General features: G+C 38.2%; 3 protein-coding genes across 5 annotated transcripts; 1 reads left to right on the top strand and 2 right to left on the bottom strand.

Annotated features, from left to right (window-relative positions):
• LOC18435061 (SUPPRESSOR-OF-WHITE-APRICOT/SURP RNA-binding domain containing protein 1) lies at positions 1–26,159 on the bottom strand. 2 transcript variants are annotated; one of them, XM_088869915.1, is made up of 4 exons: positions 24,877–26,159; positions 1,392–1,669; positions 468–1,317; positions 1–381 (listed from the first exon to the last, which is right to left on the bottom strand). In XM_088869915.1, the coding sequence occupies exons 1-3, from the start codon at positions 25,848–25,850 to the stop codon at positions 509–511; spliced, it is 2,061 nt and encodes a 686-aa protein (XP_088726041.1). In that variant the 5' UTR covers positions 25,851–26,159; the 3' UTR covers positions 1–381; positions 468–508. The 2 variants fall into 2 exon arrangements, with proteins under 2 accessions (XP_088726041.1, XP_006845180.1); XM_006845117.4 differs by having other exon boundaries at positions 1–1,317.
• LOC148781721 (uncharacterized) lies at positions 11,347–12,794 on the top strand. Its single transcript, XM_088869916.1, has 2 exons — positions 11,347–11,419; positions 11,575–12,794. The coding sequence occupies exons 1-2, from the start codon at positions 11,348–11,350 to the stop codon at positions 11,989–11,991; spliced, it is 489 nt and encodes a 162-aa protein (XP_088726042.1). The 5' UTR covers position 11,347; the 3' UTR covers positions 11,992–12,794.
• LOC148781720 (uncharacterized) lies at positions 13,942–19,646 on the bottom strand. 2 transcript variants are annotated; one of them, XM_088869914.1, is made up of 4 exons: positions 15,883–19,644; positions 15,663–15,790; positions 15,501–15,576; positions 13,942–15,411 (listed from the first exon to the last, which is right to left on the bottom strand). In XM_088869914.1, exons 1-4 carry the CDS (start codon positions 17,612–17,614, stop codon positions 14,645–14,647), a joined length of 2,703 nt encoding a protein of 900 aa, XP_088726040.1. In that variant the 5' UTR covers positions 17,615–19,644; the 3' UTR covers positions 13,942–14,644. The 2 variants fall into 2 exon arrangements, 1 of the variants encoding a protein (XP_088726040.1); XR_016057898.1 differs by having other exon boundaries at positions 14,549–15,411; positions 15,663–15,737; positions 15,883–19,646.
• Positions 26,160–27,024: the final 865 nt, after the last annotated feature.

Here is a 27,024-nt window from a genome sequence, read left to right as displayed (position 1 = left end):
TTTTAATGAAAAATAAATTTCCGCCAATTTTTTTTTTCCCTTGATTTGATACAAAAAAGGCCACAAAGTGGCTGAAAATCATCGTTTAGGGGGGTTAATACCCCCCAAACAGTTTCCCCCATTTTTGGATGGTCAAAAAGACCAGTTTGCCCCTCCCAAATAGGCAAAATCGAAAAAAAAATTGACAGAAAGGGCTGCAGTGGAATGCAGTGCGATGCAGTGTGATTCAGGATGCGACTACGATACGGCGCATATGCGGCTGCATAGGCCAAAAGTGCATATGCAGCCAATTCTGATGTGGAGCCCACCGCAGCATAGCGCATGATGCAGCCACATTTTAAAACCATGCTTCCTACCCCAAGCATAGGCAGGAACACATACCTGAAGCCATCCATTAGTTAAACACCATAATTGTACCAATCATTACAAAAACCTTATCAGAAAAAAAAAAAAAGGGGTCATCCTACCACAGATTATAATCAACAAACTTCCTCTCACCAAAAAGGGCTCATCTCGCAGCAGCTCTAGCACTCATTGAAGAGTGATAATTTGTGCTTCTCTGCTTTCTATATGATGTGTACACACCATCATATTGGCTCACCTCATTAGGATCAGCAGGGGCCCCAAGCCCAAGCCTGCCACTGCCGCTCCTCTCAACACTCCCATCTACAAAGCTCCCAGCCTCCAAATCCATCTGCAAATTGGGTGGTGGTGGAATGCATGCACCACCTTTATGCACCACTATTTCCCTCTCATCCTCATCCTCATCAACATCATTCACATGATGAGGTGATCCGGACTTGCATATGGGACCCTCAGAGGGGTTAACCTCTCCTACTTCCTTGAAAAACTTAGAAACTCTCTCTAAAATGTAAGATGGAGAGGCAGTGGAAGGAGGGATGACAGTGGGGATATCTAGAGGACTACAGGGAGAGTAAGGAACCCCACTACCAATCTGCATCTTTCGTACCATACCAGGAATGAGGCCTGGTGGGAATAATGGGTAGGGTGGGGGAGCTTGGTCACTGACTTTGGCTGATGGAGGAGTGAGTTGGGACATGGTCAGTTGTTTAGTCGGTAGAATGGACAAGGGTGCAGAGAATTGAGGCCTGGGTTGTAAACTTTGAAAACTGGAGCTGTTTAGGAAGTGTTGACTCGTCAAGGGGATGAACTGAGAGGTGGGCCCCGTGGGCGGTAGGGAAGTGGGAAGGGCACCGGTTGGTTCTTTGTGCTCATGTTCAAGTGAAGGTAGGCCTGAGTTCCTGTGCTGATCGGGTTGCCACTGTGCAAGACCCTCTGATGGTCCTCTTGGTAGCCCTGTGACCAATTTAGAGTTTAGAGAGGGCAGTAAAAGAATTAAAACACACACTCACACACACACAGCGAGAGACCTGTGAGTCCGGATGGTTCCATTGAGGAAGCAGGATCTTTAGTGGGTCCGATCACAGAAGGGGGAAGTCCCGCAGTCATGTCTCTGTCTAGGGCATAGATGGTGTCGTCATCATAAACTTCCTTTGAGGCCCAAAACTGCAAAATCTTCTTTAGCCGAGACTGATTTGCATCTTTGTTTTGAGGGTTGTGATAAATTCTAGCCAGCATAGCCCCAAGAACAGGTCTAAAGGCGAGGGCCTCATTGTCGAGTTCTCGAGGATTCATACGCCTCTGTAAACTGCAGTAGAAGACACAAAAAAGTTTTCAAGTATTTCAAATTAGGCATTGAATGAATCCTGCAATGAAATAAATAAAAAAAGCCTCAATCTAAAGCCTGCAATTTAAATAAAACAAAAATGTTAATGGACGATTCAGGCTCAGAGAAACCTTGTTTCCAACCAAAATCTGTTCTTCGACAATTAGGGAAGCATAAAATCAGATCAAATCATCAGGGAACACAATTTTCTTGCATGTACATGACAGTTCGAAAGATGCAAATTTATGGACTGACACAAATTGCTTACATGACAAATAGAAGAGGCAAATCTATTCATGGGTAAAAAGAACGGGCTCAAGGCGAGGTGCGCCACAAGAAGACATCTTGAATTCCATTCCTACCATGGGTAATGGACGCTGAACTACCAAAAAAGAAAAAAAATAAGTATCTATGCATTGGCACTGATGATACCCCACTTCAGACAAACCACCTTAATCTATGACAACAATCTATAGACCCACATAGTTGCCTTGCTCTCTCTATGAAACAAGCAAGTCTTAGAATCTGCTACATCTACCCTAAGCCCATATATCATAGGTCGCATGAAGCAACAATTTAATTGCAGCAATACAGTTGGAAGCTCCCACTATAACTGTATTGCGTAATAGCACCCCCTTTTCATCAAGCTTTCTTTCAAATGCAACCAGATCATCAGAAAGGATTTCAAACTTTAGGTAGCAGTCTAGCGCAATCTACCCTGCTTCAGTCCAATCAATTAAGCATCTATAAATTGGTGTTCACATGCAATAGATTTACATGATACGTCATTAAAAGTCATCATGGCTTCTTCCCATAAAGAAGAGAAGCCACTTATCAGAACTTATATTCAGAATGGAGTGCAGAAGAATCACCTAAAACAGGAAAGCTATGAGAAGTGTGGACTTGATTCAGGTTGTATCCACTTCTGGTCGTGCAAATAACTTGCAGGGATGTAGTCCAATTGCCCTCCTTAGAACTTGTGACATAGTATTGTACAGATATGTCTAACTAGTTCTGCCCCTGTGCCATTCTGTGATCCATTAACTGTTTTAATTATTGAGGGTGCCTCCCTTAGGTGCATGATTTGTACGTTCACATGGTTATTCAGGCATATGCTGACTGCAGTATTTAATTATCAATTATTTTTGTCAACATCCAAAAAAACCTCAATGGGAAAGCTTGTCGATGTATTGCCAAACAGAGTTTTCAGTCTCTGACAAACTATTGAATGCTAGTACGCATGTCAGGGAAAAAAACAATATACCCCTTTCTAATAAACATGACGGGATAAGAATAAAATTGTGATAGTCAAGTCTTGCCAAATACGTAGAGAGGCATCATAATATTGATCAGTAATGACCTAAACAGTTCAAGAGACAAAATCTGAGGATCTGAAAGAACTTCCTAATCCAAAATGAAAGTTTTCTTTGTGTTGGTGCCATCTAAAAGCATTAGAACCTGTTCTAATTACTTAAGAACTAAAAAATAGGCGACCAACCATCTGGGACACAAAATTAAGATCGAGTAGAGTTATCAAACAGTCAAAAACAATGGTCTTGTTGAACACAGCTAAATGCCAAAGTTACTTTACAGATTTAAAATAACTCTTGGGACATCCTATTTCAAGGGATCCACACCAGAACATTACCCAAACCAGTCTCCGATCATGGCCCTATACTTACTTGACTCAACCATCACCCAATTTGGCCCCTAGACCTTACAGGTTCGTAATGATGTGGCTTGTGAATAGTAGGATATGTCTATCAATGGTTGTCCTCCTTTTGTGTTTCAAGACTATGCAAGAACTTCCAACTCCTTTAAGAAACTAATGACCTGGAACCAAGAACACCTTTCGGCCACCTCCCGTTGAAAAAATTGTCCCTCTCATCTATTATCAAAGATATTGACCTGCTTGAGGATGTCAGCTACCTGAACCCAAAGGAGAGAGCCATTAGAATCACTACTAAGATCGACCTACAATTTGCTTCAGGAAGGACGAGATTTTCAGGCATCAAATGCCGCAAGATCAAATGTTCTTCCATAAAATGGCTCTCTATAGGAAAAGAAGCAACTCTGTCCTACAAATTAAGGTAGAGGGCGCACATTCGAAGACCACAATGACATTTGTCGAGTGATAACTTTCTTCAAAAATATTTTTTCTGCTGAAAACATTGTCTCACCAAAAGTTGCCATTATTGAAATCCTAGTTAATCTCCAATGCGTGGTCCGCCTGCTTAGGGAAACCATTCTATGAAAAAAGAAGTTTGTAGGGCCATCATCGAGCTAGGCCATGACAAGGCACCTGGGCCTGATGTCTTCCCAGTAGATTTGTTCCCACCAATTGTGGTAAATTGCCAAGACATTATGGACTGCTACTCTGAGTTTTACAAGAGGGGCATCACAGACAAGGACATGAATGCCACCATCATCACCGAGAGGAGATCAAAGACTTCAAATCCAACTGCCTGATCAACAGTTCCTACAAATACTAGCCAGTGCTGACCTCCCAGCTACCCAGAAGCTAAGCCAAGTAATGTCACCTCCCCAAGGTGAATTTGTGCAAGGAAGGCAGATCCTTAACGTGGCTCTAATTGTGCACGAATGCATTGACAAACAAGCCCAATCCAACTCGTCAGAAATCATTGCAAATTATAGATAGTGTTACATAGACGCCGACGTGAGTATCATGTCCAGTGTTTATCTCAAGTATCTAGAACTTTGGCCCAAAAACCCACTATGTCCTCGACACGTCCATGCAACCTTATATATAAGATACACAAATAATAAAAGAATTTCAACATATAATTTGTTAAAATAATAAATAAACGATCTAAAATTTCAGAAATATAAATAAATTTTATGGAAGAAAAAAAAATATATATCCTTCTATATATGCAAAAGTAATATTTTGCATAACGCATGTCATACATATTTCACGATTGTTTTAGTAGAAACATTTATAATTTGACATTATCAGAAGGATGGCAAGCTGAATTCAGCACAACACAATTTATATTTTAGAACATAAATCACATTCAAACTTTAGAGACTCTCTATGCGACAATCTTAGTACATAAGAATATTATAATAAATGACTATAAAATCATCATTATAGCCTTTTCCCAATTAATTGAGGTCGGCTACATGAATCTTGGTCCGCCATTCCGTTCTACTAAAGGTCATACCCTCAATGAGGCCATAAGTCCCCATATCTTTTCGGATTACTTCCACCCTTTTGGTCCTACCTTTTACCCTTTTCAGTCCTTCTACTTGAACTAACTCGCACCTCCTAACAGGTGTTGTACTTGGTCGGCGCCATATATGGCCAGCCCATCTAAGTCTACTCTATCTCATCTTATCGCCTATTGGTGTCACACCTAAATTCTCCCGAATGGATTCATTTCGAATTCTATCCCTTCTTGTCTTGCCACTCATCCATCTCAACATCCTCATCTCCGCTACACTCATTCTATGGGTATATTGTATTATGTCTGCCCAACATTCCGCCTCATAGAGAAAAGCTGGTCTCACAGCTGTCCTATAAAACTTGCCCCTCCACTTTATGTCCACCCAACATTCCAGTTGCACATCTCCACTTCGCCCACCTAGCTCTAATTATGTGTGCGATATCTTCCTCCATCTCTCCATTTTTCTGTACTTTCGACCCAAGATAAATAAATACATAAATTTTATATTTTATTTCATTTTACTATTTGATAAGAGAGTTCGTTTATTTTGAGTCATAATATTTTAAATAGTATGACTTCTGTGCTCTAATAGTCCATCATTTAGTTTAACTATTATACTATATAAAATGTTGTTCATTTAAATACACATGACAATTCCTCATAGTGATTGCAATTAGCAGGCCGCTTCAACACGTCTCATGTTCCAAACTAGCCCTTGACATTCATTTTTGAAAATGCAATCGTACAAAGTTTAAAAAAGGTTTAGTCACATGAAAAAAACAACCCTCAGAAGGATTTGATCTCAACACCATTTGGGTCAAGAATATCCACGCTACTATTTGGCTATGAGCTTCCTAATTTTTTTATTTTTTTTTGAAAGAGTTTATTGTGACCATGAGCTTCGTAATTTGTAATATAATGACGACACTCCAAAATGAAGTGTCGACAGATAACCAGTAAAATGGCCCGAGACATACAAACAACATGTCAAGGACCAAGCTCCTGAGGGTGGTCACTATCGTGAGATTACGTATACTCAAGAAGGACAAAGGAAATGGCATAATGCAAAAGTTTGAAAGATGGTTAGCTGCCAAGAAAGTTTGTACCCTCTCCTTCAAAGGTCGAAACAACTTGATAAAAGCCACTTTAGCTAAATCCCCATCTATCAAATGTTCCTCTTCTGCATGCTGATGAGCAAAGTCTATAAATTGTAATGGTTAATGCAGAATTTCCTATGGAACAGGTCAGACGCTACTCACAAAATACATTTCGTGATGTGGGACAGTGTTTGCTTGACAAAAAGGTCTGGGGATCTGAGAACTCAAGACGCAGTTGTCACACAGAAGCTCACAATTGGTGGTGGTGGTACACCATCCATCAGATGCCATATGGAATTAGTTCGACGCCTACCATTATGTGGGTGATGGTATTAACCCCATGCCTGCAGCTATCAATCTTGTGGAAGAAGGCAGTGTTTCTATCTCTTGCTCAAAGCCATTTGATTTTGGATGTCTGGAACAGATTTCTTCCTTCTTGAGGAGATGCATGGCCTCTTGTCATTTAGAAGATTTAGAGAGGTTAAGGGCTCAGAACTCTTCAACAGTGTGCGAATCTTTGATTTGAGTGAGCACAGCAGCACAAAAGTTATTTAGGATCTATGGCTCCATTGTTTATTTACAAGTTTTAGTATGTGAAGCGTTCTTTGGAGTTCGAAACCTGCCCACTCGTGGAGAGAGAAAGAAACCTGTCAGGACCCAAGCAGGTTCTCAAATTTGGGTTCGTCGAATTAAGAGGGTTTGAATCGAAAAGGTTTTGGTCCCAATAAAGGTGGGAGGGTATTGAGAAGGATGGGTTTGTGGTCCAAGGAATAGGATCCATTGTACATGTCATCTCATTCATGGGAGATGGGAGATCAAAAAGCAATCAAATATGGTTAAGGTAGGATCTGAAGAGTGGTTGGACCAAGTATAGGCAGAGCCATTAAGAAGGATATCGATGACATTCTTGTGGGGAATGAAGTTTGAAAAGCCAGTCATCATAGCAATGATTCTAGTATGACAGTTCCATGTACCCATCTGACAGTGCTGAAATCTCCTCCTATGACCCATGGGTTGGGATGCAAAGGCACTAAGTTCACTTCAAAAGTCAAAGGCTTAGTCCATTCCAGACATATACAATCGTGACTTCCAGCAAACATCATCAGAATTTCTAGATAGGGCAATGGATACCACATAGGATCCAATGGTTTCAGAGACAAAAGTGTGAATAGTGGGATCGGAAAGATGATAATTCTAAGGATCTCGACAGTGCAGGGTCTAAATGCACCTTGGGGATGAGGACAATGTGTCACATCGGTCGGCAGAGCTACAGGTGTATTTGCAGCTGAAGCTTCTCGAGAAGACTCATTGTCGACATCAATGAATACCCGGAGTTGGTGAAGGCTGACTTCCGGGATGAGGGAGAGAGGAAACCTCTCAACTTGGATGTGAGAAGATGTGGGACGCAAATTGGGGACATGGCAATTCTTGGATGGTCACGCTTCCAGACTTCTTCGTGTGAGAATTGGAGCATTTGCAGACTGTTGCAGTCAATTCGTGACAACTGCAATCCTCTAGAGTAGGAAGGAAAATTATGATCCACAATGACTGCTAGAGGCATGCAGATTTTTGCCTCTTGAGGGGAGATGGAGATTTTGTAAAGATATGTTCCAAACTTCAAGAATATGGAATGCAGAATGCATTCTTAGTCGGAGATTGGATCAAGATGGTGGAAGAGCCTATGGGGAGTTTCTGGAAAGTGTTTTTAATTTAATTTTATGGAACCTTCACAGAAATCTCCAATGGCTGTGTAGGTGGCCAGACGACAGGCATGCAGAAGAATACCTTGAAGATGGGTCCATATTCTTCAGTTGGGAGGGCTAAAAAGCCCAGCTCCAAGGTTTGAGATGGAGTTTGCATTTTCTCAAGATGAGGTCTCTTATGGCCGCAATCATCACTTCCTTGGAGGGGAAAGAAAGGAGGTAGGCTGCCCTAGCCAGAGGCTAACACATGAATTTAGAGTTCAAGATGGTTATGCGTATTCCTAGAATTATGTCTAGGTGGATCAAATTCAGCTATAGAGGCTAGTTTCAGGAAATCTAACATGTAGAAAGCTACCTTAAATATGGATGAGCTCTTGGCTTGGTCTAATGACAAGGGATAAGGTGGTTAGGAGTATTTGATGTTGAATAGGTAGGTTTCAGGTTTGGCATGTGGGTCTACAAAGTTGTAGGACTTGAGAGTGAGGTAAGTTTGTTCGGATTTCTAGCTTTGGTTGAGTTGCCGATAGAAGGCTTTATGAGGCTGTAAGAGGTGTTTTTAGTTATATGGTATAGATGGAGCAAAGGGATCGGAGGTTGATGAGAAGAGGAAGTTGGAATTATGGTTGTAGGTGTGGGTGTGAGTTAGGGGTTTCCATGGCACTAAATGGAGTTAGGGAGGGGGTTTGTTTTCTGTGGGGGGGGGGGGGGGGGGCGGGGGGAAGGTGGTGTGTGAGCTTAGTAGGTTTATTAGTAGGGATTATTAATCCTACTAAGGGATTATTAGTAGGTTTAATGAGCTTAGAGTATTTGTGGCTAAAGAAAGGACAAAGGAATATTGGGTGATTTAGCATTATCATCTAGAGATTTGGGAATTGAGGTTGTTGAACCATCGAGATGCACAATCGAAGGAAGGGGGCGGAAGGATCATCATCATCATCAGAGCCTTATCCCAACTATCTTGTTCCGCCATTTTTCTCTATCAAGAGTCATGCTGTCAACAAACCATAAGTCCCCATATCTTTTCTCACTACTTTCATCTATGTCCTTTTAGGCCTTCCTTTTTCCCTTTTAGAGCCTTCCACTTGAAGCTACATCTAAGTTCTCTCGAATGTATTCATTTTGAATTCTATATTTTCTTCTCTTGCCACCCATCTATCGCAGCTACACTTATCCTATGAGCATGTTGTTTCTTGACTGCCCAACATTCCGTCCCATAAAGCAAAGTTGGTATCACAGTTGTCCTATAGAACTGTCCCTTCAGCTTTATTGGTATATGCAGCAATCAATGTTTAAAAAAACGGACCGCCCGATGCCTAGGTGCCCAAAAACAATTTTTTGCAGGCCTAGACCTGGGCATCCCAACACGAGCGGCTGTACCTGGGCAGGCGCCCAACACAGTTTACGAACTTTGTTTTTTTAACTTCACCCAAAATGGCAAAGGGGGTCATTTTGACCCCCAAGTTTGTATAAAATAAGTTTAGGGGTTTATTTTCAACCCCAAACTGAAAAAAAAAAAACCAAGAAACCCTCGATCTTAAACTTATTTATGAGAATCTAAAACAATTGCTGAGAATCGAAATACTTCTTGTGGATTGAAAAGGTTTGTTTTTCTGATTGAAATTATTTTTAGGGTGTTATTGGTGGTATTAGAAGACTTTTAAGTTGATTCGTAGCTCGACTGAGATAGCCAACATCGAAGATCAGAGATTAGGTAAAAAAGGTCAGTCTGTACTCTTTATTTGAGATTTATTTTTTCAATTTGAGATGTCTTCTGCGGGGTCTACTAGGGGTGAAAATCCGGGATGGAAATATTGTGTTAACCCAGATAAGAATGATAGAAATAAAATTATGTGCAATTCTGCAGACATGTTTCTAATGCCGGCATATATAGATTTAAGAAACATCTTGCCGGTATTAGTGGTGATGTTGCCCCATGTAAGAAAGTCCTAGATCTTGTAAAGAAAGAAATTTTGGAGTACATTGAAGCTGAAAAGGGTAAAAAGTTGCAAAAAAAAAGGATATAGCAGGGGTTCATATTTTTTATGATAATATTAAAACTGAAGAAGAGGATGATGAAGAGGGGGAAGAAGAGGTAACCATGGTTGGTACTCAGACCTCGAAGACCAAGAGGGCTTTTGAATCTAAGAAGGCTCGTACGAGAGGGCCTATAGATAGTTTCTTTACACCTAGCCCTAAGACAGTAATTGAGAAAGGCAAGGGAAAGGGGAAAAAATAGGTGACAATTGAAAATAGGTTTAAAAAGGAAGATAGAGCCACGGTGATTCAGTATATTGCTCGGTGGTTTTACCATGCGGGCATTTCTTTTAACACTGCTAGTTTGAATAGCTTCCATACAATGTTGGAAACAATTGGGCAATTTGGGCCAGATTTGAAAGCTCCAACTCCTTATGAGATTGGAGAGCCACTACTGAAGAAAGAAGTCAAGTACACTAATGAATATCTCAAGACTCATAAGGAGGGATGGGCTAAATTTGGGGTTTCTTTGATGACAGATATGTGGAGTGATAGGAGGAGGAGGAGTAACAAGAGTTTATTAGTAAATTGTCCCACGGGTGCAGTTTTTTTGTGCTCAATAGATGCTTCCAATGATGTTCATGATGCGCAATATATATTTTCTTTCATTAATAAGGGTATTGAGGAGGTTGGGGAGGAACATGTAATTCAAGTGGTCACAAATAATGCTGCTCCCAATCTAGCTGCCGGTCATTTGCTTCGACAAAAGAGGCCTCGCATATTTTGGACTCTTTGCGCTGCACATTGCATAGATCTTATGCTTGAGGCAATTCCTAAATTGCCTCCTATTAAAGGAATTATTTTTAAGGCTAAGGAGCTTACAATCTTCATATACAGTCACATACTTACCCTTAGCATCACACACAAGTTTACAAAAAAGAGAGAGCTAGTGAGACCTGGGGGTCACTAGATTTGCCACTGCCTACCTTAGTCTACAGAGCATGTATAAGAGGAGGATCACATTAAGGTTTATGTTTGCTTCAGAGGAGTGGAGTAGGTGCAAGTGATCTAGAGATGCCAAGGGAAAGAAGACACGAGATATTATTCTTTCGAAATATTTTTGGCGTGGGGTGAAACATGCGATATTAGTATTTCCTCCCTGAAGGTCTTGCGCTTGGTTGATGCTGATAAGCCCTCCATGGGCTTTATATATGATTGCAGAGAATTTGGGCGATGATGAAGCGAAGTATGCCCCAATTTGGGAGATTATAGATGATGAATGGGATAGGCAGCTCCATAGACCATTGCATGCAACGGAGAACTACTTGAACCCTAAATTCTTTTATGCAGATGCAGATATTGAGTCAAAAGGGGTAATTATGGATGGTTTTAATAAGTGCCTTGAGAAATTAGTTCCTGATCCAAATATCCAAGATAAGATATCAATTGAAGAGCTAATTTCGTACAAGTGTTCTTTGATGTCATTTGGGAAATATATGGCATTAAGGCAGAGAAACAAAGACAAACCAAGTAATATTCTTTTGACTTATGTACTTTTGTTTTATAAAATATAAATTTATAATTTTCTTTCAAGTTCTGATAATGTTAAATACCTAAATTAATTATAAAGGTTGTTGCCCACATATTGCAGCCCAATGGAGGAGACAACATGAGAGTAGCACTCCAAATCTCCAGAAGATGGCTATGCGGATCTTGAGTTTGACAACTACCTCTTCTGGTTGTGAGAGCAATTGGAGTTCGTTTGAGATGGTATTTTACTATTTGACTATTTTACTATTTTAAAGGAATAAAATTTTATATGCTTTTTTGTTTATAAGTTCATATTCAGTTTGTAATATAGATTCATAAAAGGTAAGAAGATCATAGACCTATAGTAGTTACTTATGCATTATTTTTCCTTATAGGTGCATACAAAGAGAAGAAATAGGCTTGAGCAAAGGAAGCTCAATGACTTGGTTTTTGTTAGAGAGAATCAAACGCTCAAGGAGAAGAAAAACCAGCCAAAGAAGGACCCTATCTCTTCAAAAGACATGAAGAACGCTTCAGATTGGCTAGTTAGTGGCCCTGGTACTGAGGAGGTCTTCGCTGGGGATGGTTTGACATGGGAAATGGTCGAGGAGGCTTCAGGGCAAGCTTCTGATCCTAAGAGGACTCGAGCAACTTCTTCTGCTGGTACTTCACGGAGGGAGATAGAGGAAGAAGAGGCAGATGCAGAAGAATCTCTGGAAGAAGAGGAATATGTTGAAGAGGGTGATGATTCTGATGATGACGGCCTCAATTCTGATGCAGATGAAAGCAATGAAGATGATTCAGATTCTTAATGATGTATTGATTGTCTTCTCTCTTCTTTTGAAGTAACTTTAATATTTTATTGCACCATCTTGGTTTGGGCTTCAGACATTTGGAGTTTGAACGATTTTTATTTAGTTATGTAGTTTGTAATTTTTTTGCCTTTTTGAACTATTTCGTTGTGTGGTTTACTGGTTTTTCTATAGTTTTGGAAGTCAGTTTGTTAATGACTTGGGGAGTTGGAGAGTTGGAATCTTGAATGTTATTATGGTTTATTTTATGGATATGGAATATGCCAATATGGAGAATTTCTGAATTTGAGCGTTGGAGACCTTATAGTAGCATATTAGACTTTTAAATGTTTTGTATGGTTCAAATTTTGGAATAAATTACAAATTTTGACACAAATATATCCATATATGTGCATTTGGACAACAAATATATAAACCAAAAACAAAGAATTTGCACCGCAAGGTGCCTGAGGTTCTAGGCGCCCGCCTAGTCGCTGGGCGCCAGGCAGGCCGACTAGGGGCCGCCTAGAGTTTCTTGAAACCTTGGCAGCAATCACATAAAACTCCGAACGCACATCTCTACTTCACCCACCCAGCTCTAATTCTATGTGCGACATCTACCTCAATCTCTTTATTTTCTTAGATTATGGACCCTAGATATCGAAAATAGTCTGTTTCAGGTATTTCTAGACCATCAATCTTAATTACTTCTTTTTTTCTACTCTTATTATTATTAAACTTGCATTCCATATATTGCGTCTTAGTCTGGATAATTTTAAAACCTTTAGATTCTAGAGCTTCCCTCCAAAGTTCTAATTTTACAATTATGCTGCTTTTAGTCTCATCGATCAAAACTATGTCATCCACGAACAACATATACTACAGTACCTCATCTTGTAGGTGCCCGGTTAACTCGTCCATAACTAAAATATGGCTACAATGCCTTAAAAAGAAGGCTAGTATGGGCTCACGGATGGAACGAGTTGGATTTCGCCTAAAGATCCAAGTTACGGTGGATCCCAGGTCGCCCGCCCTATGAAGGAGAACATCCAACTCAAAGCCTCCTATTCTTTCTCCCTTATAGATCTACGTTTGCTATACTCGGACATCCCCGACATCGTACTTAGTAACAAAAGGTGTACCGCTTTTTTAGCCGGAACAGATCCAATTCTGCCAGACAAGTGAAAGGAGAGAACAACAGGCTAGTAACAGCCTTTAAGCTCCCCGATCACCCCCGTGATGGGGTTAGGTCCCCACTTGTCTCCAAATGAGGAGGGACAAGACGACCAACATCGACGCCACCTCACGCCTATATTAACAGACATGGAGCAAATGTCCTTCACGTATCTGCAGAAAAGCATCCGTGCTTGCTCGGTCACCTTAGGATTAAGAGGAGAAACATAGAGCCATAGCCTTTGCAATCACTCCCTACTTATTTGTCGGTTTCTTGCCTTTGTTACTACAACGATAGGAAAGTAATATTTCCAACATAAAATTTCCCTTTTTTGGACTTTAATGAACTGTTATTACTCTTTTTTTGAAATTATTTATTTATTTTTATTTTTATTTTTATTAAAACATTATTATTATTAGTATTATTTCAAATAAATGTATGGTGCATTATGTACCAAAATTTTGTTCTCTAATAGATTTTTAATTTAAGCTTTTCTCTCACTGATATTTTTGACTAATTCTCTCACTAATAGTTATGACTAATTTTAATTTTATTATAAATTTAAAATATTTGATAATAATCATGTTATATCAAGGAAATAATCATGTTATATCATGGCAACAAAAAAAAGGAACCAATTTTTCTTGTCGTTTTAATTTCAAAGAATTTATAAATTTAAGTACACAGTTTTAAGCAATAAATGTAATTTATGACTAATTTCGAGCATTAAATTTATAAAATTTGAAATACTTTTAGAAATTGTGGCCATTCTTTGTTTCATTTCCAATTTGCTTTCCTTTCTAATTATAATATAAAATCAATATAAAACTGGTTTTAATATCTTTTATATTTTCAAATCTTGAATTTTTATTGCTTTTGAATTTCAATCATAACTCAAATTTCCTGTTTCTAAAGGACTTAAAAATACAGTAAAATCTTCCACGAAATTTCTAATGATTTAAATATAGTTTATGACCAATTTTCAAGGTTCTTATAATGTATTCTTAAATACGATTTAAATATAGTTTATGATCAATTTTCAAGATTCTTATAATGTATTCTTAAATTCTCTACAAAATATATCCTGACTTTTCTATGAAAATAGTTATAAGCAATGGTTTAAAAACCGGATCGGTGACCCGGATCGGGCTTTCCAAAAACCGATCCGGATCGACGAATCGGCGATCCGGATCAGCGAATCGGCGATCCGGATCGAAATCGGGTGAATCGGTCAGAATAAAGCTTCAAAAAAATCCGAAAAAATTATTAAAATTCATTATAAATATTGTTTTTTAGGAATTCAATAAAAAACGAGGATACTCCATTAAGAATTTTCATGTTTTTGAATGAATATGCGAATATTGATATGTTCTTCCCCTGCATGAACCGCCATTCAACATTTAATTTACATCACACAAAAGGATAAACATAGAATTATCATGGAATAAGTATATCAACATACATGGACTACAATAAAGCATAAAATTAGTAACATACGATCTAAAAATAAAATGATAGACGACGTTGTTGTTCTTCTTGGTCACGCTGGTGCCATTGATTGAATTCGTTTGACAATTCATTGATTCGATCTAAAAACGAATCATCGATATTAGCGGGCGTCTGACTATTCTCAAATCCCTGAGTGTTAGTGTTTTGTTGTGTTCCCAATCCAAAATCCCCGAAGCTTGTCCATCCTTCATGCTCACCTGCACTGTCGTGCTCATCCCTACACTGTTGCTGTTGGGACTCGATATGTGAATAATATGGCTGGGATAGGGTGGCCTCAGAATCATCATCTCTCTCATTTTCTCTTAGACCCCCTTCCCACTCTCCCTCATTAGGTGCAATATCGTTGACATATTGTGGATACATTGGCTGGCTGCTTCCTCTTTCATGCCGCTCATCACTTTCTTCAATATCTTCATCACCGATAGCCTCAATGAACGCTCTCTTGTGCAACACTGGCTCCTCCTCTTCTACTACCCATCGGTCTGCTGTGTCTGTGACAAATATTGTGTCTAAGTCTATCGGCCCATAGTCTTCAAGCTTCCTTCTTATTTGTCGCTCTCTAAGGTTTAAATTATAATGAACGTAGACTAGTTTATGAAGCTTCTCAGAAGCGAGTCGATTCCTCCTAGTAGTGTGCAACCATTGGAACGTACTCCAGTTGCGCTCACAGCCAGTAGCAGAACATGTCTGGGAGAGCACCTTGATTGTTATCATCTGTAGGTGAGGTGCATCAGTACCATATATCTCCCACCATTCAGCTGGATTAAAATGTAAAAAGCATTGTAAGGGCAAGAACAATTCATAAGATTAAATATATGAATAAACAAAATATTAGCGAGGGGATAACCTGGATCCATCATAGTTCGAGAATTTCTGGCAAGTCTAGTTCCGAAGGATCCTATAGCATCCCTATACATAGCAAGCTAAAACAAATATATTACGTTTTAGTGCATTATTCCTCACAAATATAACAACTCAATGAAATTCTTACCCAAACATTAAATAATACCTCTTGTATTGCTGCTACTTGGTTTCGATGGCTTCTCTCCAACCTTGCAATAATGTATCTGACCCCTTCCATAATCTTGTGGGGTTGTTCAGGTGTCAAATAGAAAAATTTTGGGTTAAAGTAGTAACCTAAAAAATATATAGGTAGAAAAATGTCATTTACAATTTCATAAAAAAATGATTTAAACTGAAACATTGTAATGATATAAATATATATTTACCAGCATAATGAATTGAACGTCCGAATTTGGTGTTCCACCTCTTTTCTATAATCTCGATCACTTTGCTAGCAAAATTACACTTCTCCCCAATAGCTGATTTCGCCCTCTCAATACCTTCATAAAGGATACCCATGGTAGCTTTCTTATCAGCATCCACCATTCTTAACACCGTGACCAAAGGGGCAGTGGCCTCTACAACACTGGAACATCGAGACCAGAACAGCCTATTTGAGATTATGTTATCCACTTTTATACCGGTACTGGACTTCGAGAGGCGGTCATTTAACCACTCTTCACAAGTAAACAATCTCTTTAATGCACCTTCAGATTGTCGAATGGAGTCCACAGCTAAGTAATCGGTCGCAAAACGGGTTATGGCAGGCCTGATTATCTCTTTTTTCTTAGAGTGTTCTCTAAACAGAAATAATATTTTAGAGTGGTTGTATATAAATCTCGACACCAACCTTGCTTCATCAAGAGTCTCCTTCACAATTTTGATCTCACCGATTTCCTCTAACATAAGATCGATGCTGTGTGCAGCACACGGGGTCCATACTAGATGCTTCCTCTTATCCATCAACTTGCTGCCCGCAGAAACACATGCACGCGCATTGTCCGTAATAAACTGGACTACATGCTTATCTCCCACCTCCTCCACTATCTGATCATATAGTCGTACGTAGAAGTTTGCATCCTTCTTCGTCCCTGATACGTCTTTGCTAGACAAAAAAGCTGTACCTTTTGGGGAATAGGCCAAGAAGTTTAAAAACTCCTTTTTGCTAACTTTATTCAACCAACCATCACTCATGAGAGTAATTCCTGTCCTTGGCCAACTCTGTTTATATTCTTCAATCCACTTTTTAACTTCCTCTACCTCTTCATCTAATATTGGCCCACTGAGCTCATATGCCGTCGGGGGTTTTACCCCGGGCCTGGCTCTCTGGATTGCACTAACCATAGGTGGAAAATATGGGCTATTGGCTGCATCAAAGGGAATCCCTTTATCGTAGAACCATTTACCAACATATCTCCCTAACATGTTTCTTGTACCTTTAACCATGCCTTTTAGGGTCATCTGTTGTGACTTAGGCTTTGAGAGAAATGGGTCTTTACGACCATGACCTGCAATACTGGCACTCCTAGGTAACTTAGAAACAATTTCTTCAACAACTGATTCTCCTTGATACATATTGCCACCAACCCCTCCATACATATTTGAGCTGAGCCCGCCATACATGCTCGAGCTGGACCCGCCATGCATATCTGAACTAGGCCCACCATGCATATCGGAGCTAGGCCCACCATGCATGTCTGAGCTAGACCCACCAGGCATTCTAAACCCACATTCCCTCTGATATTGTTCATGTAAACTCAATCTTGTGGCCATGTCCAGCTCATTATTATATTGCTCTTCTAGGTCATAATTATATTGCTCTTCTGTATCATTCCTGCTTGATGGTGTATATAAACTAGCTATCTCCTCATTCATCCTATGTTTGGCAATTTTTTTACCTTTGCTAGCATTAAGAATTGCCACCATCTGTTTTTTTACATTACTAGGGACACTAGTGCATGCAGAAACTTCTCCCTTAACCCCTGCCAAGTGTTGCTTGAACCTATGTATCCCACTACTTATCACTCTTTGACAGTAATTACAAATAATTTTGTCTTTCTTGTTGGGATCAAGTCTGACCCCATGTTGCCATGCAGGGTCTTCTGTAGATCTTGACATGATTCAACTGTTTTAAGATGTAAAAAGTTTAAATTAACTTGACAGTTCAAAAAGAAAAATAATCACCATATATAGTGATAATATGTTGCGGTAGTTCATGTAGTCATATTCGTTGTTATTTGTTATTGCAAAAGGACAATAATATTTTCGTACATATCAATTACAAACATTTAGAATAATACAAAATGCAAGCTCCAAACATGGCTACAACTCAATTATCAAGAACATACATTTTTTGCATTAAAAAATTAATAATAAAAACAATTCTTCAAAGAGCCGGCTAACATCAGTCATTCCAACTAAAAAATCCATGAACAACAGATAAAAAAAATACAGTTTTGTATTGAAAATATAATAACATGCATTTTTTTGCATAAATAATCCATCAACATACAATTTTTTCAACAAAAACTTTAACAATAAAAATTTAAAATATGGTTTAATACCTCATGATAATTAAAACCTTGTCACGATTTTCACATCTTTTCGGAAAATCATCATTTTTCAAAAAATTCGATCATGGAAAAAAAAAAAAGAAATTACAGCAAACTCAAACAATAAAAATTAAAAATTGGGTTTAATACATCATGATAATCAAAACTTTATCACGATTTTCACATCTTTTCGAAAAATCATCATTTTTCAAAAAATTCGATCATGGATAAAAAGAAATAAAAAAAAAAAAGTACAGCAAATTTTCAAAAAATTCAATCATGGATTAAAAAAAAAAATTAACAAATTTTCAAAAAGTTCGATCATGGATTAAAAAAAAAAAATCATAAATTTTCTAAAAAATCGATCATGGATTACAAAAAATTCGATCATGGATTACAAAAAATTCGATCATGGATTACAAAAAATTCAATCATGGATTACAAAAAATTCGATCATGGATTACAAAAAATTCGATCATGGATTACATAAAATTCTATCATGGATTACAAAAAAAAAAAAAAAACATAAAAAAACAAAAAATTCGATCGTGGATTACAAGAACAGAAAAAAACAATTCGATCATGGATTACAAAAAATTCAATCATGGGTTACAAAAAAAAAAAAAAACAAAAAATTCGATCATGGATTACAAGTAAAAAGAACAAACATTTCGATCATGGATTACAAAAAAGTTGATCATGGATTACAGAAAATTCTATCATGGATTACAAAAAATTCGATCATGGATTACATAAAATTCGATCATGGATTACATAAAATTCGATCATGGATTACAAAAAAAGAAAAAAACATTTACATCATGGATAACAAAAAATTCAATCATAGATTACAAAAAACTCTATCATGGGTTACATAAAAAACAAAAAACAAAAAATTCGATCATGGATTACAAAAAAAAACAAACATTTCGATCATGGATTACAAAACATTCGATCATGGATTACAAAAAATTCTATCATGGGTTACAAAAATAAAAAATAAAAAATAAAATTTGTTCATGGATTACAAGAAAAAAAAACAAACATTTCGATCATGGATTACAAAAAATTCGATCATGGATTACAAAAATTCTATCATGGGCTACAAAAAAAAAAAAAATTGTTCTTCACAGAGTCGTTTTACATAAGCGATTTTAACTCAAAAATTCACCTCTAAGTGAATAAATTACATCCAATTGAGTATATTTTCTGATAAACAACAATATCAGGAATCAAAAACCTAAATTTTTAACACATTATTTCTAATATATCATGAAAACAAAATCAAAAGGCGGAAAAAAAAAAAAAAAAACAGCGGAATTTGGTTCCGCAGACATCTCACTGTTCATATCAAATTTCTTGCTGTAATTGACTAGATTACGTAAAATTGAAAATTTTAAATCATACTAGACACAATAAAGATTAAAAATCCTAATTATTGAACTCATTTTGTTCAAAATATGCCGTGAAATAAATCAAATGGCGGAAAAAAAAAAAACCCAAAGTTCTTACCTGTTTTTGTGAACCGAAGCCTTCAATCTCTAAAAAACTCTGTTTTTCTCAACGATTATCACAAATTAGTAACAAAAGGTTTTGATTCACAGCTTTAAGATCAAAATGCCTACAAATTTTGAAAGATTCATGCCCTATTTTTTGGCATGAAATTTCAGAAAAGGCGGAAACCCTAAACCCCGAAATTTTCGTGATCCAAAAACAACCAATTTTTCCACCATTTAATTCTTGAAAAAGCTGAATAAAGCTGTTTACAGCCTGCAAATCAGATCACATGCCAAAAAAAACAAAAAAAATGATCAAAAAATGACAAATTTGAAAGAATCCGTGAAGAACACTGTGCAACCCGTGTTCTTCACGGACTCGCCGATTCCGCACAGTGAATTGGCGAGTCACTGTGCGGAATCGTCCGGTTCTCTCTAGAACCGGACGATTCCCGATTTTTGAAACGATCCGGTCCATTTTCGTGAAATCCGAGTCGAACCGGGCGAGTCCGGTTCGACTCGACGATTTTTTAAACGCTGGTTATAAGAAACCATATTTTATTTCTTTGTTATATTAAACTGAAATCAATTCTTATACTTGGTCCTAATATTCAGGAACGTAGAAATAATGATGAATATTTTGAGTTGCACCAAACATTACTTTAGAAAGGTTAGTAATTACATTCCACTTAAAATTGTGAACTCCAAAATGTATCAGCGATTCTTTTGCTATTTGAATTCAGTGTTATTTATTTCCTTAAAATGGACTATTATTTCGATGCTGCTGTCTTTTCTTGGCCTTTGGTCTGGTTTTTGTTTTTTGTCACCCACAAATGACTCTTGTTTGGATAGCTGGATACACTGTTTCAGTCTAGAAAGAGAAAGAGAGAGAGAGAGATCGAGGATAAGAGGAGATCACCCCCCCCCCCCCCCCCAACCCAAAGGGCGGGGGGTTGGTTTGTGAAGTGATATATATGAGGACAAGCATGATAGAGATTACATCCATGGATGGATAAGATGTTAAGGTCATGCTTTTGATTTATTGAGTACGTGTTGAAGAAAGTTTAAAGAGAAAATTGGAATGAAGATAGAGAAGAACGAAGCCTCATGCGAGAACAAGAGGAAACAGTTCCTTAATTATGAAACATGGATGTTGACTTGCTTTGATGCAATTATGTGCATGTGGGGTAATTGCCTGCAATGTATTATTGCTCCAAATTACTATAATACCTTTCCCCATATTTTTTATGACGACCATCTCATTCTTTCTATTAGTCCCCAAAATCCCATTAGGAATATTCTCATAAATGACCGGACCCCTATCTTATTCAAATAGAGAACAAAGGGCAAGAGGCTAAATGGTAATAACACCAGTAGTGTTATCAGGATAGGGGTCCGATCCTAATATAATTCCAGAATAATGATTTATAAAAATTAATTCATGTCTTATGTATATTCTGTAGTAAAATGTTCTTTTTAATTCAACAAAAAAACTTATTTACCTCTTTAAAAAAAAACAGAAAAACTTATTTAATTGCAATAGTCATGTAGTGATCAAGTGTTAATTGCTCCCAAAGGGTGCCTTATTCCTTTGAAGTGAAAAATCTCTAATAATCTATTTTATCTATATGTTAATTATAAATACCTAATATGCTATATTAATTTTTGTCTTTGAATAGTTTGTTCTTCTCTCTTTCTCAGTGCATATCCAAAGGCAACGCACATAAACTGTAAAGTCACTAGTAAAAATTCAAGCCACACATTTACAGTAGCTTTTCATTTAAAACAGTGACCATGTTCACACAACTGAAAATAAGTTAAGGCCAATCTAGTATAATGTAAACATTTAGAGGATTTAACATAAAATGATGCCATAAGTTGTATTCCATGAGAAATCAAAAAAGAAGGGTTGCATACAAGAGGTGGCAGATGTTGGAGCATTTGTACCTGATGAATATGACAAGAATATGGACATTTGCATCTTGGGTACTGATTACAGTTGGAACAAAAAAACCAATCATTGGAAGGTATTCCCTGTAACTACATACTACATAGGAATCTTAAGGTTAAATGCCCATAAGAAGCTGATATGACCCCATTCTCTCTCGCTAATTATCCATCTTCGATGAACTCTTGCCTGGTTTATAAAGACAGATAATCCATCCCAGAGAGAGAGAGAGAGAGAGAGAGAGAGAGAGAGAGAGAAGAAGTATGGTGCAGCCTTGAACATACAAGTGTCAAACAATTTATTGTATTCAATCTCTTCAAAGGGAACTCGGCAAAATATTTGAGGTAACTTATTTGATTACTTTTTTTTGTGATATGAAAACAAAGAACTTTTATTCTCTTTACTTATTCTTTCTTTAACCTCATTTTATATTTAAACATAATGGGATATTTTACAACTTCCAGTGCTTAAAATCTTTCAACAGGACTATATACATTTAACATATACCCACATTATTTCTTTCACTAGTTTCTCAATTGGAGTCTTCGTATGGTGAACCTTTGGATGATCGCCAATAGTGCAACTTGATTTGATGCATCACTTTATATGGACCAAAAAAAGAACTTACCTGAGTCTTCAGTCCTCACCTACCGTGGGGGCCAAAACAAGGGTTACAAATTTCAACTTTCCTCCATGGAGAGATGCTCATACTCTAACAACAGGGTCAATGCAAGTGCACCAGATCATGTCCCGACAAGGGAGTCTGAATCTTAATCACATATATTTCCCATTTTGGCACTTCTACACTTACACCCATGCTCATATTTTCATTCTCAAATCTTGCTTGTGTTTTTTATGCAATAGATTTTTTTCATGCAGAAGCTTGTAGGTTTTTTCACACAACCTCACAGTTTGGCCGGAAAGCATTAGCATCATGAGTCCTTCCCCTCAGTCACCCATAAGGACCCCTCTCCATAGCTATGCTAGAGGACCTCATCCACCTTATGTGGTCGTGCATCTCACAAGTATCAAAGCTACCACCCTCTTGCTAACCCTATAATTAGAGAATAGCAGTGCACATCTGATGTCTCTCAAGTATCTTCCTAGTGAATCCTTACTGTTCGTCAATATCTCTTTTATGATGAGTTTCGTCAAGAACTTCTGAATATTTCCTTTTTTCGAGGTTGCACATATGAATAGCAAACCGTAACAAAGGAACTCTTTGCTCCTCTAATTGTCATGAGCCAAAAGGCCGTGCGCAAGACAAAATTACATTGTGCTCTTACATTACATTCTAATGAAAATATTGCATCAGTTCCAACTAGGTTTCAAATGCTGAATTCAAAATTGATAGTCACGACCAATGCCTCAAAGCATGATTAGTGGACAAACAATTTCAGCAACTCCAAGGAGATAAGTAAAACGGATCACTAGCCCAATGCCAACAAATTTTGGCTATTATTACTTCAACATTCCAACAATTGGATAATGGATCTAATGAATGTGTTCTTTTCTTTAAGAAAATAATAGATGTAAACTTGGTCCCCATGGTTTTCGCCAAAGAACTCTAAATGACGCAACCTAATGGCTTCTGGTCCCCATGGTTTTCGCCAAAGAACTCTAAATGATGCAACTTAAGGGCTCTCGAACACATATCATCTCAACTATGTCAAAATACCATGCAAAGCCATTCATGACCTCCACTAGGCACTATATCCTTGATTTGATCTTTATAGGTACATTATTTAGTCCTACATTTATCAGTATAGAGCAACAGATTACTCTTAATATTTGGTAAACAAGGTATTCTACTCCTGTCTTGTGGGTACATCAGCCCAAATAAATTAAAATCAATGGAAAAAATGCAGCCTCTCTAGACAAAATCACAAAGAACAAAAGGGTTCTCAGAGGCAGTGATCTTCAAGAGATAGACCAAGTAAAAGAAAACGCTGCAAAACAGAAGAGGCACTTGATGCGAAAGACTAAGGGCATCTAAATTCCTTAGGGGGAGAAATTTCTCTCAATCCATATGGTACATGCCAAATTCTTAACCCTCACATAAAGTGTTTTTAAACTCGGCTGAGTTACTCAGCCTCGGCACCTTGCTGAGGCGAGTATTGGTGCACATACTCAGGGATATGGGCAGCTATACTTGGGTGAGTACTATAGGACTCGCGTGAGTACTGTTCAGTGGAGCTTTAAAATAAAAAGGGATGGAAATCTGCCCCCCATTTCCCATTTTCTTTGCAATAAGAGGCCAAAATCCGCTTTTTTATGCAAAACTTTAAATTATGCTAAAAACTCACTAGGTGTACATATTGAACGCAATGGATTTGAGAAAATGATTTGTCTTCTCACATTTTCTAGATCAAAGAAATGGGAAACTTTGCCCTATTTTGAAAAGCTTTGATTTCGTCAAATTCGATGGTATATCTTTGATGAAAAGTAAACCATAGGTCTATCTTTGCAGTCTTGATCCAACCATAGGCTATTTCTTCCACAAAAAACAAAGAAAAAAATCACCCCAAAGAAGTAACCCTTAAAGGCATTGAATTCTCTAACACAAGGGATCTATGCCACCAAAAGGGAAATAGCAAATGTTAATCAAAAAACATTGTCTAAGTCATTTTCTCCACATTAAGAAGTGATACGTATGTTTTACTCCAATTAGATCGCCCATGAAAGCGAATTTCAAAGGAATCATCAGGAATGGGTCTGTAGATAATTTCAAAGAAATCATCATGAGTGGTGCTATAACTGCAAAAGCTATTAATTCGTTAGAGCCTTGTGAACAGCAATTCCTGTGTCAAACAGACCGCAATCTCACCATTAATCAACAGTAGTTTAGATACTAAACCTTCGGACTGGAGATGACCTAAGCTAAGTCATATCAGTAAATTTTCTAACACAAAACTAGAGCACATGAGTGGAGCAAGAACCCTTTCCATGAATAAAAAATTTCTGTCTTCAAACGGCAGTATATGCTCAAGGAATGCATTTCACACATTTCCAGAAGCGTTAATATCCACATAAGAAACTCAGTGGCCATCCAGACACAAGCACCTATCTACTAGAATGCAAACTTGCTTAAAAAGACATCCAATTTGTAAAAGCCTTAGTGCAGATTATAACTGAAGATTAATCCTAACATGGATGTATCACCTTGAATCGTTGTCTTAATCCAAACATGGCCAAATTGCATAAACCTATTTCTCTTTTTCCTCCCTTGTACAACAAAATAAGTTCCAAACTTGATGGTTTACAGATTTAAAAAAAAAAAAAAAATTGCAGTGTCATCCGCGAAAGATAGGAAATCATCACAAAATCAAAATCATTCTTCAAAAGCAAAAGTTAACAAAGGCCGCATGTATGAAGAAAGAGCACCTGTCAAAGAGTATGTCATTCGCAAGGTAGATGATATGGAGCTGCTTCTCCGAGTCGTCCAATGTAAGCACACGATCTCGCAATGCCTCTGCCAGTGCTGGCGCAAAGGGTGACCGCTGCATAAACCAAATCTTCGCCCCCTTAATGGACTCCTTTGTCCCTGTCAAATTGTTGAGAACCCCACCCAACTCTGAGGCCACATCCGAAGGCAAAGGCCCCGACAAGCCCTTGAAAGCCTTAGGAAGTTGCTCAAACTCTCCCCTAATTTGCTCAAAAAACGGCTGTGGAGGCTGCCCTTGGAGCTGAGGAGGCCGGTGCTGGTCGAAGAACCCAGGGCCAGCAGGTCCCAGGAACCCAGCAGGCCCTGTGTGGTGCATGGCCGGGCCCATCGCGGGTCTGTGGTGCATGGGAGGGAGGTTAGGGTTTAGAGGAGTGGGGTTGAAATTTGGAGGAGCCGGATGGGTGCAAATCCATAGCATATAGCGATAGTAGGCGTGGCCTTCGCCACCGAAGAGGAAGGCATACCCGGGGTTGTCCTGCTGCTTCTCTCTGATCATGGCTTCGAACTCGGGGCCATTTTTTGCCGCATACTCAGAGAGCTTGTCGATGCGCTTTTGGAGCTCGGGGTCTGCAGGCGGGGGAGTAGGTGGAGGGGGAGGGTCCCATGGATGGAAGAAGGGAGGGGGGAAGATGTTTTGGTGTTGTTGGGGAATGGGGTGTGGAGGGAGGTTGTAAGGGGGAAGGTGAGGAGGAGGGTGGGACAGGGGCGGCGGGCGGTGAAAGGCCGGGGGGAATTGGAGGGCGCCTGGATTGGGAAGGTTGTTGACAGGAAGATGATGGTTGATGGGGAAGGGGGTATAGGGGTTGGTGTTGGTGGCGCTAGGTTGAGGAAAGTGGTGTTGCTGTTGCAACCCAAACGGGGACTGCTGCGCCTGTTGGGCGAAGCCGGAGTAGTCATGGGGTGGCCTCTCCATGTTTCGGCCTCGCTCCACCTCTACTGCGTGGGTTTAAAGGACTGGTACCAAACCTGTACTGCGCTCAAAGGACGACTGGTGATTTTAATCAGCAGGGGATGGAATTCATGGAGTCCATGCCAAACCCCTCGCTAGCCATTTAATTTTGCGTGGATTTCAAGTGCTTAGAATCTGGGCTTCTACATGGTGGACACTGGACACCAAGGTTACCCGGATAACCCACTGTAAAAAGTTATCGGATCGGCAGATACGCGATTCATATTAGAGGATTGGCTGGATCCAAAATATTCGGTGTTCAAGAACATCACCAACCTTTTTTAAAAATCTGTACTTTTAGGTTTTTGCCAAAAATAGTAGTATTGTATTATGTTTTTGTATTATTTTTATTGAAAATATATAAATACTGGGAATTTGTGTCATGTCTAAATGTGGTATCCACTACATTCATTTTATGGCCAAAATGGGATTTAAAAATGTAACTCATTGCAATAAAATTGATCTCTCTAACTCAAATCTATAGTGAAAAAAAAGAAATGTATTATATAGTTTTGGACCTTTTCATTAATAGAGATAAAGAAAAGGTACGACCCTCACAAATAAATAGGTCTATTGGATAATACTTGGTGTGGACAAAAATCTAAAATTTGGAAACATAAATTTGAAATAAGCTTTAATAAATTACAAAATAGATAAATAAATTAATACTTAAAATGAGAAATAATGGATAAAACAACTTGAAAATAAATTATGAAGTGGGCATATAGACAAAAGGTGTCATATGAGCTATTGGTATTTTTTGTTTCCAAATATCTCATGAGCTAGTATTATTTTTTTCTATTTAAATATCCCATAAGTTTATTTTATTTTTTTAAAATATCCTATAACTAGTGTTATTTTTTCCTTTTAAATATCGCGCCCTCAGCCTAGGCGGTGTATCAAACGCCGATGTTTACTTCACTGTCGTCAATAAATATCTTTTAGATCCCAAATTTTGGGCAAATGATCGCTAGAACCCGACAACCAACCTCAAACAAAAAAAAGATTAACTCTCACTCTCTACGTGCCTCAAAGGAATGGCATCCCAAAATTTCACTTAAACCATCCAATTTTTGGAGGGAATGATCTAGATGTTCAAGAACTCAAAATCCAATTTTTTTCCTTTGAAAATAACCAT

This window comes from Amborella trichopoda, chromosome 6 (genome assembly GCF_054954075.1).
Source record: "Amborella trichopoda isolate Santa Cruz 75 chromosome 6, AtrichopodaSantaCruz75HAP2 v2.0, whole genome shotgun sequence".
In the NCBI taxonomy this organism is placed as follows: Eukaryota; Viridiplantae; Streptophyta; class Magnoliopsida; order Amborellales; family Amborellaceae; genus Amborella; species Amborella trichopoda.
Note: the sequence above shows the minus strand (reverse complement) of the source record. Positions and strands in the feature narration are given on the sequence as shown.